At 31.9% G+C, this 13,708-nt stretch overlaps 1 protein-coding gene across 2 annotated transcripts in view; it reads left to right on the forward strand.

Moving 5' to 3' along the window:
* Positions 1-11,886, forward strand: part of RBM46 (RNA binding motif protein 46) — a 48,777-nt gene extending 36,891 nt beyond the window's left edge. Inside the window, exon 5 of one of the 2 annotated variants that reach the window (XM_065545632.2) lies at positions 11,563-11,886. In XM_065545632.2, coding sequence (XP_065401704.1) covers positions 11,563-11,762 — 200 coding nt within the window. In that variant the 3' untranslated portion in view covers positions 11,763-11,886. Of the gene's footprint in view, positions 1-3,645; positions 3,717-11,562 lie in introns of those variants that run through there. The other variant, XM_074040664.1, reaches the window with a different exon arrangement.
* The last annotated feature ends 1,822 nt before the right edge of the window (positions 11,887-13,708 follow it).

The following is a 13,708-nucleotide window of genomic DNA, read 5'->3' on the forward strand; positions in this document are numbered from 1 at the left end:
TTTTCTCTTGCCTTACTGCACTGGCTAGAACTACTTTTTCAACATTGAATACAAATGATGATAGGAACCATCCTTATAAACTTTCAATATTTCTCCATTAAGATATGGCGTGTGTTGTAGCTTTTATTGTAGAAGCCCTTTATCACTTAAGATATTCTCTTTTATTCCTGCTTTGTACGTGTTTTTATCATGAATGGGTAATGAATTTTGTCAAATACTTTTTTGCATCTAGTTAATTACATCATTTTTGTCTTTTATTCTTTTAATGCAACACGTTGCATTGATTGATATTTGAATGTTACATCAATCTTATTTCTGAAGTAAACTCAATTTGGTCATGGTACATTATACTTTTTATATATTGCTAAAATTTATTCGGTATTTCCTTTAGGATTTTTACATCTGTGTTCATTAATGAGATTGGCTCATTCTTTTCCTCATAAAAATAGTTGGGAAATGTTTTAAATTTCACTGTTCTCTGTAAGAATTTATGTAAGATTGGTGTTAATCTTTTTTTGAATATGTGGGATATTATTTACGAGACCATCTTAGAGTTTTTAGCCCCTCTTTTATTAAGGCTACCAATATCCTAAGTATGGTTAGAGCTGCATCCCATACATTTTCTTTTTCTTTTTCTTTTTTTGGCACTGGGTCTCACTCTGTCACCCAGGCTAGAGTACAGTGGCGTGATCGTGGCTAACTGCAACCTCCGCCTCCTGGGTTCAAGCAATTCTCCTGCCTCAGCCTCTCAAGTAGCTGGGATTACAGGTGTGCACCACCACACCCAGCTGATTTTTGTATTTTTAGTAGAGACAGGTTTTACCATGTTGCCCAGGCTTGTCTCCAACTCCAGACCTCAGGTGATCTGCCCACCTTGACCTCCCAAAGTGCTGGGATTACAGGTGTGAGCCACTGCACCTGGCCTTGCGTTCCATACATTTTGATATATTTTATTTGTATTATCATTTGTTTAAAAATATTTTCTCTTTTATATTTTGATTTATTCTTGAACCTTCAATATTAATTTCTAAATATACATTTAATGTCCTTACCAACATGCTAGGGATTAAGTCTCTCATTTTTCCATTTGCATTCTGTTTTCTTTGCTTGTTCTGTATTACTTTTCTTATTTCTTGCCTTTTTTTAAACGTAGTGTTTATTTTGACTTTCTTTCCTTTAGCTGTATTAATTATACAGTCTTTAATCTCTTAGTCATTACTCTATAGATGCCAACATGCATTCCTAACTTACTGAAGTCTAATATTAATTAGTATTTTATCACATCCCAGACAATACAAGGAACTTAGTACACTTTGACTTTTTTCATTTCTTTTACAATTTATGTAGTGTCATTGGTACTTACATATATTTTGAACCTTATACATTTAAAACCCCACAATACCCAATATAATAAAAATACCTAGCTATAACTGTTTTTAGACTTAATATACATTGATATTGATTTACACATTTATCATTTCCTTTACCCTCTGTTTCTTCCATCTCTAAGCTTCCACTAGAATTGTATGTTTATTCTACCTAAAGAATACTTATTCATATTTTCTTTTGTGTGGATATGCTCATGACAGATTATCTCAATTTTTGTTTGTCTGAATGTATTCTTAGTTCACCTGCCGTTTGAAAGGGTATTTTTGCTAGGCCAGCAGTTATTTTACTTCAGCCCTTTGCAGTTATTTTACTTCAGCCCTTTGCAGTTATGATTCCACTGTCCTTTAGCTTCTATTATTTCTCTTGGGAAATCTGTTGTTGATCAGCTTGTTGCTCCTTTGAACATAAATTGTGCCATCATTCCCTGTACCCAGCTACTTTTAGTATTTCCTCTTTATGATTTTCAGAAGTTTTATATTATGGATGTGACTTTTGTATAGTCTTCTTAGTTTTCATCTTGCTTGGTACTTCTGGAGTCTAGGTTAATGTATTAGTAAGTTCTATGTTACTGTGTTTTCAAATACTGCATTTGTTCATTTTCTCTCTTCTTTATGGTAATCCAACTCTACTTATGTTAAACCTTTTTATTGTAACCTGTATATTGATTATATTTCTTCTGTATTGTCCATCCTTTTGTATGTTCAGTCTGTATGTTTTCTTACCTGTTTTCTGGTTTGTAATTTTTTCATCTGTAAAGAATTTAAAAGGTTTATCATAAGAACCAGTCATTTAGATTCATTTCTCAGTTCTAGAATTCCATTTGAGTCTCTTTTATGATTTCTACTTTCTTCCAAAAATGTTAGTCTTTTATTTTCTTGAGTGTATTAGACATTGTTATTTCAATACTCAGTTCTGATCTAAATACCCTGTGGATCTGTTACTGTTGTCTGCTGTTTCTGTTGGTTTTAGGTGATACTGATTTACCTCCTTGTATGACTAGTTATTTTTTATTCAATACCAGATATTGTGTATGAAAATTGTAGAGACAATTTGAAGGCTAGCATGATGTTATATTTATTCATAGAAGATTTATTTTGGCTTCAGAAAGGTGGCCAAAGGACTGACAAACCCAGATTACTTTAATCTAGGCAGGGATTGAAGTTAAATTCAGTCTCTGTTAAAGTTTGTCTGTTTCTGGTTCATTTTTCCTCAGTTCCAGTCATTCCTTGTTAGTAGCTCTTTAGTTCTAATTTTAGTCTTCCTAGCTTCATTTGTCTCTTGGCATCCAAAAGGGAGCTTTTGGGGATTGGCCAACCCTTCCAGGGGTAATGCACCTCCCAAAGAGGTGCACATACCTTTGGGTTTTCTACTTGTCTGAGATCACAGCCCCATAATTCGTCACTGTCTTGGTTCTCAGTGACTTCAAACAGATGTTTTTGATTTTAATAGTTTCTTACATTTTCTAGTTCTTACCAAGAGGTTTGATTAATATTACCTAGTTCATCATGTAGAAACAGAAGAAATTGTGACTGTTTTTATACTGAATTATAATCTTTAGATGGTTATTTTAAAATCTAGTTTTCTATAGATTATCAGACATTTTTCATTTGTTTATACTTTTATATACAATTTCTTAGCATAGATTTGGATATACATCCATAATAGAAAGCTTTAAGGCATATGAAGAGATAACCACTAAAATAGATGGATGCCCACAGTTGTACTGTATATGACCAAATTAGATTTCAAGTAGATAAAATTTAGCTATTAGGAAGAAAGATTTAAGTTTAGTATTATTTTGACCATCTATCTTTTTTAAGACAGCAAGGAAATGCTGTTTCATATGTGAAATAACTACACCTTATACAACATTCCTATTTCCCAAACTTGCTTAGATTCTTGGGCTTTCTACTTATGAGAAATTGGGTGATCTCGTTTATTTTTAAAGTCTCTTCTTTATCTTAGCAGGGTAGTAATATTTAGAAAGATAAACGATAATTTGTTTAGAAAGATAAATTTTTTTCCGATAATGTATTACTCATAATTTTCATTCAAATATCAAAATATTCTTCTCTTTGTTCATCTTTGTAGAACTCCAGAAATAACTATTTGCCCCTTACTTCTTTTTCTGTAAACTTGTTTTTTTATTTACTGATCAAAAGGTTTTTTAACTAAAATCAAGGATTCCATGCACTTCCAAGATAAGGATAACATCAATCTAAAGACTCAATTATTTTCTGTCTTCACTGCTTACAGACAGGGAACACAATCTCTTCAGCCTGGACCTGTGTAGAAGAATTTGGAGAAAATAAACAGGTAAGAGTTTATTAGGTAAAAGTCTCTTAGGAATATTATGTAATATAGTTAGTTGTCAGAAAACCAGTTGTAAATTGTTCTTTATAATGAAACTAATGAAACTTTATGAAGTATTTTGTGTAATAGCCTTGTTAATTACAGACTCATTAAGCATATGTTTTAAAAAGCTAAAGTGATTTCTGTATTTCAGGTCTTCTCAAAACATTTAACATGCTAGTATACCTTGAACCACTAAGATGGTAAACAGTATTATAAATTAGATACATTTGGAGTTAGTGTGTTATTTATAGATTATCCAAGTATTTCTCAAAAGTATCTGAAAATAGGACTCTCTTGTTTTTCAACCTTAAACCCAAATCTTATTGCAACAATTTGGAATAAAAGTTGTTTTACTAAGACTTAGTGTTTAGTTTATTCAGCAAAGTACTTCTTGAGGAAGACGAGTTTTAGTAAGAAGTTAAAAGATAGCTTGTTATTTGAGTCAGGATTATTACTTTACCAAGTCTTTTTTTACATGTAGAGGGAAAAGAATGTGGTGTGTTCTAGGATATAATTCATGTACTACTACATCTGTGTCCTTGAGTTAAGTTAACTTGACCTTTTTGTGCTTCACTTTCTCATTAACAAAGGGGATAATAATAGTACTTACATGTCTGTTATGTGGATTCAGTTGTACTAATTTCGTGTGATTATTTTTATCACTTAATAAGTGATAAATAGTGGCCATTACAATTAATATAATCTGTTCTCAGAGAAATGCTTGTTATACTGGAGACTTAAAATTTTATTTTTAAAAGATCTTAATCTTAGCATAAAAATTCAAATAAGTGATGCCAGTCTTAGAGGTCCTTACAACTTTTTATAGTTCAAAATTTGAATTACAAGGACTGATTTTACTCATAGAAATAAAACTTGAAGAGAATTGTTGCATTTTCTAAGGCTTTTCTTTTTTGCCCACGTGGTTTATTTAGTAAGCTACAACTTTTTTTTTTTATACTGAAGCCTACCTGGATTGCTGCAGCTCTGATGGTAGTTTTTTCTCTCATAAGGCTGCTGTTCTATTACTCACTTTCCAAATGGCTTAGAAAGTAGCATTAAAAGGAGTTGGACATAATTATCTCTTAATACAAAGGTAGCAAACTAGAAGCTCTAAATGTGGTTTTTTTTTTTTTTAATGGAAAGCAACTAGGCTTATTTTCAGTACAAATAAGTATCTGTTGTTTCATTCTTGACGCTCTTTGTGTTCTTTTTGTGTGTTGCCTTGCCTGAAGGCATTTGAGCTTTTAATTGCTGCATTTAATATATTTGAAGATTTTGTTCTGTTTTGTTTTTAATGTTTTCCCGTTATGTATTAACTCTATTAAGATTTCTTCCCTGATACTCAAAGTTCAGTGAAATAACTGCCTCTAAGGTCAAACAGGTTTGGGAAAAACTATACTGAATACTTCCTTTGGAAAATCATAGTGCATACTAACATCCTAGGTAATTGAGGTAGCAACCTGTTTAATGTATAAGCCTATCTGTTCTGAATTTTTCTTGAGATTATTTGGCTATAGGATGCTTGTTTTGAGAAATTCTTGCACTTTAATTATATGGGATGTAGTTTGGAAAACGCTGAAGCTAACCCAAAGACACACTTGAGTTTTGTTTTTGTTTAATATGTTTCTGACTTTATTGAGGTATAAATAAAATACAACAAAATGCCCGTATTTAAACTGTACAATTTGTTTCATTTTGATTTATGTATGCATCTGTGAAATGACACCACAATTAAGAAAACAAACATTTCTTTCACTCCTAAAAGATGCCCTATGCCCCATTGTAATCCATTCTTCCTTCCATTCTCTCTCAGGCAACCACTGTAGATTAGTTTGTATTTTCTAGAATTTCAAACCCTTGCTTTCGAAGGTTTAAATTGTAATCTTTAGATAATTTAGAATTTCATTTTAAAGAAATTTAATTTCTTTAAATATTTTCTCTGCTTATTTAGCTCTTGATTTTCTATACTAGAATAGAAAGTACAAAATAAATGATAGATGTTATTTATACTTATATGATATTTTAATCTCTGTGTTTGAACCCAGCCATATTTTATGTTCTGGGAATGGATAGTAGTACAGCTTAAAAAAAAAAAAAAAAAAAAAAAGGTTTTTTTTTTTGCAGATAAAATTTAGTGTTTCAGTGAAAGTAAGTTATTGAGATAGTTATTTCAGTCGTGGTTATTGAACATTAGAAATTGAAATAATAATGGTACAATAAGGATTTTTTTTTAAAAAAATTTCAATACAGATCCCATAGGAATCTAAAGAAATGCTTAAAATATGTGTTAAAGGTCTGATAAACGTACTTCATAGATGAAAAGATAAGGTGTTTCATCCTTAACAATGGTGGGAATGTAAAGTAGTATAGTCTTAACTACCTTGAAAACAGTTGAGCAATTTCTCAAAAAGTTATACTGGGAATTACTGTATGACTCAGCAGTTTCATTCCTAGATACTTACTAAAGAGAATTGAAAACATATGTTCACACAGACACTTGTACATATTATTCCTTAGCAGCAGCATTAATAATAGCCAAAAGATTGAAACAACCCAAATACCTATCAACTGATGAATTAATAAACAATGTATAATCTAGCTGTATGATGATATATTATTCAGCCATTAAAAGGGATGAAGTTCTGATACATGCTACAACATGTATGAGCCTTGAAAGCATTATGTTATGAAGTCAGTTCCAAAAGACCACATAAATTTATATAAAAAGTCCAGAATAGGCAAGTCTATAGAAATAGAAAGGCTTGTAGTTGCTGGGGTTGAGGAAAGAGAGAATGGGTGTGACTGCTAATAGATAGAGTTTCTTTTTAGGATGATGAATATGTTCTGGAATTTTATGGTGGTGTTGTACATGTGATAAAAATCACTAAGTTGCACACTTAAAGATGTATCAGAAAGTGGATGGGTGTGGTGGTAGAACTCGCATAGCTAACAGAGAAGAAAAACCAATTGTGAGGAATATGTTTTTTTAATGAAAAATTAGTCTAAAGAATAGTCAGAAACAAAAGAAAAAGGGAGTCAAAATTAATATGAGAAGACACTTTTATCTCACTTTAAAGTCTCTATTAAGGGTTTTCTTCATCTTTAAGACAGAAAAGCAGCTAAGAATTAGTGATGTTTGGTCAAGATGTGTAAGACGAATTAGAAACAAAACAAGAAATACATTGAAGCAATATATCTATCCACTGTTTACATTTTCACTGAGAAACATACTGGTGTTAATTTGCTACCAGACTGTCTTTGTGTTGAATACAGAAAGGTGGTAGACCAAATTACAATAGCTGCATAAACAGGCCTGACAAGTGTGTGGTATATGTACTGCCAGTCTCTACTCTTGCTCCTGTGTCAGATGTGGCATAAGTCATCACTCACTTTCCTGTTTATTCCAGACACACCACCAGAATCTTTCTGAATCTAAAATTCCTATTAGCCATTACTGCTTAATTGGAATTGCCACTTAAGGTTAAGTTTATTTGCTATTCTTTGTATATATCAAATTTGTTCGATGAAAATATTTGTATTCCATATATAAATATGAAATTAAAGATAACATTTGATCAGGTTTTCTGTAATAATCCACTATGTCAGAGCAGTTGTTCTCTCTTTTTTTTCCCACAAAACAGCCTTTTCTTCAAGTGAAAGTTTAGCATATAAAACAAGGAAGTTGAAATAAGAAGTATGGGAATGGGCGGTGCAAGTGAAAACCAGGTAGTTTAGAGACCAGCACTGTGTGCTTTAGTTCTGTCACCCCCATAATAACCTCTTCAGACAGTTTCTCTCAACCATGTTTAAGAAGATTGCCAGAGTAAAAAAAGCTTAAGGAAGTGGAAATAATACTTTCCTAGGAATCAGGAGGTGTGAATTTAACTTGTTCTTTGTCTATTCAGCTTTTGTCTCTGTCATTCATCAGTGAAAAAGGTCATTTGATTTAGAGTTTAATAAGGTCTGAACCTATTCCTGGTTTGTGATTTTGAATGAGTGAATTTGACTCATCAAAAACTATCAGTATCAACAAGAAAAAGACAAAGCCAATAAAAATAAACAAGGGGCTTAAACAGATACTTTACCAAAGATATTTAAATGGGCAATAAACATGTTGTTAGTCATAAGGGAAATCAGAATTAAAACCACTGGGAGATACAATAATTCACTAGAATAGGTATGATTAAAATCTCTGGCAGTGCCAAATGTTAAGATGTGGAGCAACTGGAAGTGTCTCATATTTTACTGGTGTGAATATAAAACAGTCATACTGGAGAACTCTTAAGCAGTATGGGTCATCTGTCCTATGACCTAGCAATCCCATTCCCAGATATTAAAACATATAACCCAAAAGAAATTAAAGAAATTTAATTAAAGAAATTAAAACATACAACCAACAAAAGATTTGTATAAAAGTGTTCCTAGCAGTTTTATTCATAATAAAACTTAGAAACAACCCAGATATTCATCAGTAGGCAAACAGATAATGAAATTGAAGTATATTCATACAATGAAATAATACTCAACCATAAAAAGGAAGAAACTACTGAAATATACAATGTGAATGAATGTTAGAAATTATATTAGGAGATTGTCTGGATCAGCTTTCTGGAATAATTTTACCAAAACAAGCTATTTGAGTTTTGACTTAGCAAGGCAAGATACGTCAGTGGATTCTCTTTGAATGGAAAAAAGCATTCTTTCTTTGTATAGAAGCCTCCTCTTTTTGTAACTAATTTTTTACTGGTAAAAATTAATTCAAATGTACTTAAAATTATGTTGAGAGAAAAGGTAGACATAAAAATCTTTAATACATATTTTATGAAGTCTAAGAACAGGCAAAACTAATCTATTGGAGTAGAAATCAAAAGGTGGTTGCTTCCAAGTGAAGGTCTGTTGGCTGGAAAAGGGCACAGGAAATTTCTGGATTGGGGATATGTTTTATATCTTGTTTTGAATATCCATTACATAGATTTATACAATTATCAAAACTCATTGAAATAAACATATGATGTATGCATTTTATGTGAATTGTATATCAATGTTCAAAGTGTTAAGGCAATTTAATAACACTTAGTGTATAACTTAGACATTCTGAAATTGGCTCTGTGTCATTCCTTAAGAAGGGATCGGAAGTACAGATCCTTGTCTGAGGCAGAAACAGTGGGATTGAAGAGCTAAGGATGTTCATTGGGAAGAAAAACGGGCTGGGCAAATAAGTATATGCTAGGAATTTTAACTAATTTAGTTATGTATTATTTGCTTAAAATTAGAATTTCTTTTTATTTCCTATGATATGAAAATTATATGTTATAGTAGAGCTGAGGAAAACATGATTGTACTTTTAGGTTCATTCCACTAAGCATTTTCAGCTTACATTTCATTCATTTAAGTTTGGTTTGTATTGTATTTTCTAAACAGCTAGATGTCTTCCTAAATATATTTAGATTCTTAGTGATTTTAGTAATAAAATTTATTTTTGAAATGCTTGTAAAATCTTACAAACTTCTGAAACCTTTTGTTTCCTAATCTTTGTTATTTGTGAGGGGTTTTTTTCCTTTGGATTTATGCTACATGAATAAAGTCATAATCAACTTTTAATTTTGTATTTAATTTTGTCTCCTTGAAAATACACAATATAACAATTGATCATTGTATATATTTAAGGGCTTAAGTTCAAGGTTTACAGTGGGGACTATCAGGAATGCGGATAAGCTAAGCATTTTGCTAATAGCCAACTGCTTGGCTATCCACTTTCTGAAATTTTTCCCTGAAGATACCTTCAGTATCCACATTTCATGAATAGGCTGCATTAGGTCTTGAGTGGATGTAAATGCAAAACAGAAGTTATTTCTCTTCGAAAACTACATTTCTCTGTTTGCAGTAGCCTGCTCTTCTAAATTGAATTGTTGATAACCACATGGTTAAAATTTGAAGAGCTAGGTGTATTACAGATAAATGGCTAATAAGGAATTGACTGTATTTGCATAATAATTTTCAGGAGGAAAGAATCAGACTTTTTTAAATAAAGCAATTATTTGGGAATACATGGAGCCAGTAATGGTCGCGTTTACACTCAATACCAAACCCTTCAGGTGAAGTGGATCCTTTAAAAAAAAAGGGGGGGAAAAAAAGCACCAGGCACGGTGGCTCACACCTGTAATCCCAGCACTTTGGGAGGCTGAGGCAGGTGGATCACCTGAAGTCAGTAGTTCAAGACCAGCCTGACCAACATGGTGAAACCCCGTGTCTACTAAAAATACAAAAATTAACTGGGTGTAGTGGTGGGCACCTGTAATCCCAGCTACTTGGGAGGCTGAGGCAAGAGAATCTCTTGAACCCAGGAGGCAGAGGTTGCAGTGAGCTGAGACTGCACCATTGCACTCCAGCCTTGGCAATGAGTGAAACTCCGTCTCAAATAAATAAAAATAAAGAAAAAAATTGTATGGTATATAGAGTCATCCTACTTTGGATGTTAGAAAAGTAAATGGTATCAAAGTAATTTCTCATTCATTTTCAAAATACTGAAAATATTTGGAACTGGTTACTCTAAATGTATTTATGTGTTCCTGGAACAGATCACTTTGTTGATCTTATGGTACCATTCATAAAAAGGTTATAAAATTTGTCTAATTAGAATTTTATAATGCTGGAAATTAAACGTATATTTAACTGATTTTCATTTTTCCTTTTTTTTTTTTTTTTTTCCCTGAACTAGGTCCTTTCTGATGTTGCTTGAGCTTACTCTCCTGCAGTTGATCTCATTCCTGTTGGCTAAACATTAAGTCCCATGACAACATTAAGTTAATGCACCTATGGTGTAGGCATCATTTATAGTACCAGGACAGTATTATAGAAAAAAACCTTACCTGTACATTAGATGACCTAATTTCTTTTCTTCCATTCCTAGAAACACCATAATGTTTCTAAATAATGATTTTATAGTCATTGTCACACCCTTGGCTTATTTTACAGTAAAGAACATAGTTGAGTTTTTGGAAGGTACAGGATTTAAAAATTTGGTCTGTAACATATATACACACATAAATGTTGCAGTTAATGAAACAGGAAATTATTGATGCATAAGATGAATGTTTATTGTGAAACAGCAGTATTTCAAATATAATTATTTTTTAATAATTTGGTTTAATTTTGGATATTTTTCTATACTATAAGTTGATAATGGTTTTTTGAAGTAACTATAAGTTGATAATGGTTTTTCGAAGTTTATTTAATAAAGATGATTCATTTTACTGTTTTATCATACCAGTAGGACTTTTAATGTTAGTATGTTGAGTTAGATAAATGTTTATATTAGTGTTTAAATAATGAAATATTGGCCAGCTAGTTTATACCAAATGTTTTTGCAGTCCAGGGGTGAATGTTTCTGCTGGTTTGATGCCTAATACAACTTCAAAGAAAAAAAAAAACAAATATGAATTCACTGTTTTTTATCTTTTCTTCATGGACTACCCCATAGAACCAAATTTAAAAGAAGCTTCTTTGTAGAGCAAGAGAAATGAGATGTCTCTTTTTCTATAATCAAAACCCCAAGAAATAGTAGATATCCAAGAATTCATTCTGGTAAGATCTCCGAAACATTGTGTGACTAAAGGAAAGGTAATACTGACAAAACTCTGAGGATTTATAGTGCAGTGAATGCTGAAATAATCTTTAACCAGCAATATAGTATCATCAAGATTTCCAATGTTAGAACATTATGTTAATATGTGATTATTATTTTAATGCTTTGTCTCTTTAAATTAAATTCGTGTCCATAAAGATGTGCAGCATAATTGTTCATGTATTTATTTACAGACTACAATTTCCGTCGCAGCTCAATAAATAGTCTTTCCCCTGTTAGTGCTACCCTCTCTTCTGGGACTCCCAGCGTGCTTCCTTATACTTCAAGGCCTTATTCTTATCCAGGCTATCCCTTGTCACCAACAATATCACTTGCTAATGGCAGCCATGTTGGACAGCGACTATATATCTCCAATCAGGCCTCATTCTTCTGAAGAAAATACTAACATTAGTATGAAAATTTGTGTAAATTTGTAGTAGTAAACTTGCAAATTAAAATACTGTTTTATTTTAGAATCGGGTTTGCACATTTGGTTTTAGAAAGATATTCTAAAGTACTAAACATCAGCTATAATTCAGAATAACATGGAGTTGCAGAATTTATAAAAATGCAGAGTTTAAAAAGTTATTCAGTGGTTTCTCTTGATAAAGGTACAGCAAACTACTATTCTTTTTAAACTTTTGGGATTTTCTTGTAATTCCTGAGTGGGCAATAGAACCTAGTCATTTATGTTAATTTTTTGCATAATTTTACTAAATAGCATTTCACAAAAAGCACTTGAAGACAATGGTTATAGTAGATTTGATTACCAAGGATCACTATCTGTACTGGAGATTAGAACAATTATATGACCAGAAGCATCTAACCATTATGTAGAAAGAAATGAAGAGACAAAAAGATTAAGATACAAATTTTCTGCAGTACTAAAGAAAAAGCAGTCTACCATTGTGGTCCTTGAAAATAACTATAGATATTTTTGTTATTTGTTATACACAAATTATAATTTTGCTGTTAATGTATTTAAGGAGTTTATAGTTATGCTTCATTTGTGTTTTTGATATTCTTTGTATTGTTTTAATAACAAGTGTTATGGGTTTTTAATGTTGAAATCATGTGTTAATTTTTGTACTTGAATTCAAATTTTTTGACATTAAATATGTGATGCTTCTAATATGTGTGTTTTCTTTTTACTAGAATGACAAAACCTTTAGCTCTCACAATCACTTTGAGCTTTTCTTGAGAACATTTTCACTTGTTACACAGTCATAGGCTCAGTGCTTTCATGAGACTCAAGTGAAGGATGTTGAAGAAAGAAAATTGTTTTTATATACTCAAAGAAATATAAATCATTCTATAAAGACACACATGTATGTTTATTGCAGCACTCTTTACAAAAGCAAATACATGAAATCAATCCAAATGCCCATCAATAATAGACTGGATAAAGAAAATATGGTGCATATACACCATGGAATACTGTGCAGCCATAAAAAGGAATGAGATCATGTCCTTTGCAGGGACATGGATGAAGCTGGAGGCCATCATCCTCAGCAAACTAACACAGGAACAGGAAACCACCACATATTCTTGTTCATAAGTGGGAGCTGAACGTTGAGAACACATGGACAAAGGGAAACAACCACACCAGGGCCTTTTGGGTGCTGGGGGTGAGGGGAGGGCATTTAGCAGACAGGTCAAAAGGTGCAGCAAACCATCGCACATGTATATCTGTGTAACCTGCATGTTTTGCACATGTATCCCGTTTTTTTGTTTTTTTTTTGTTTTTTTTTGGAAATAATAGTTTTGCAAAATAGTAAATTATTTTCAGGGACTAATAGAAATACTTTGTTAATAGACCCACTGAAGTTTCTGCCTTTCAGTTACAAATTAATGAATTCAAGTCATTTTGACTTAAATATTGTAGTATACATTTATAATGATTTCTAATGATAGTTTTTATAATTGATGTCTGAGAAATCAGATAAACTTTACCTTTTTTAATCAACTCATTGTGCAGCTGTATGGGACATAGGATTTGTAAACAGAATTTGAAATAGTTGCAAATATCTTTTTCTGCCCAAGTTTCAAGCAGAAGTTACGTGGACATTAATCTCAGTTTTTTCAACCTTTAAATGTTCATTCCATATAAATCATATATAATACTTCCAGTTTACTGCCTTATATTTTCTAATTTAAATGAGCATAGACACTGCTTAACAAATACTGTATATTTCTACTCAACTGTTTGAATTGCATAGATTTTGCTCTTTAATTGCCAGGTATATGTGGCTCACAGGTGCGTATCACTCAGCATACAGTGAGTATTTTGTTGGTGATTGTGGTAATACCCTTGGAATACAGAGGTTACTCAGACTCCAA

This window comes from Macaca fascicularis, chromosome 5 (assembly GCF_037993035.2).
Source record: "Macaca fascicularis isolate 582-1 chromosome 5, T2T-MFA8v1.1".
Taxonomy (NCBI): Eukaryota; Metazoa; Chordata; class Mammalia; order Primates; family Cercopithecidae; genus Macaca; species Macaca fascicularis.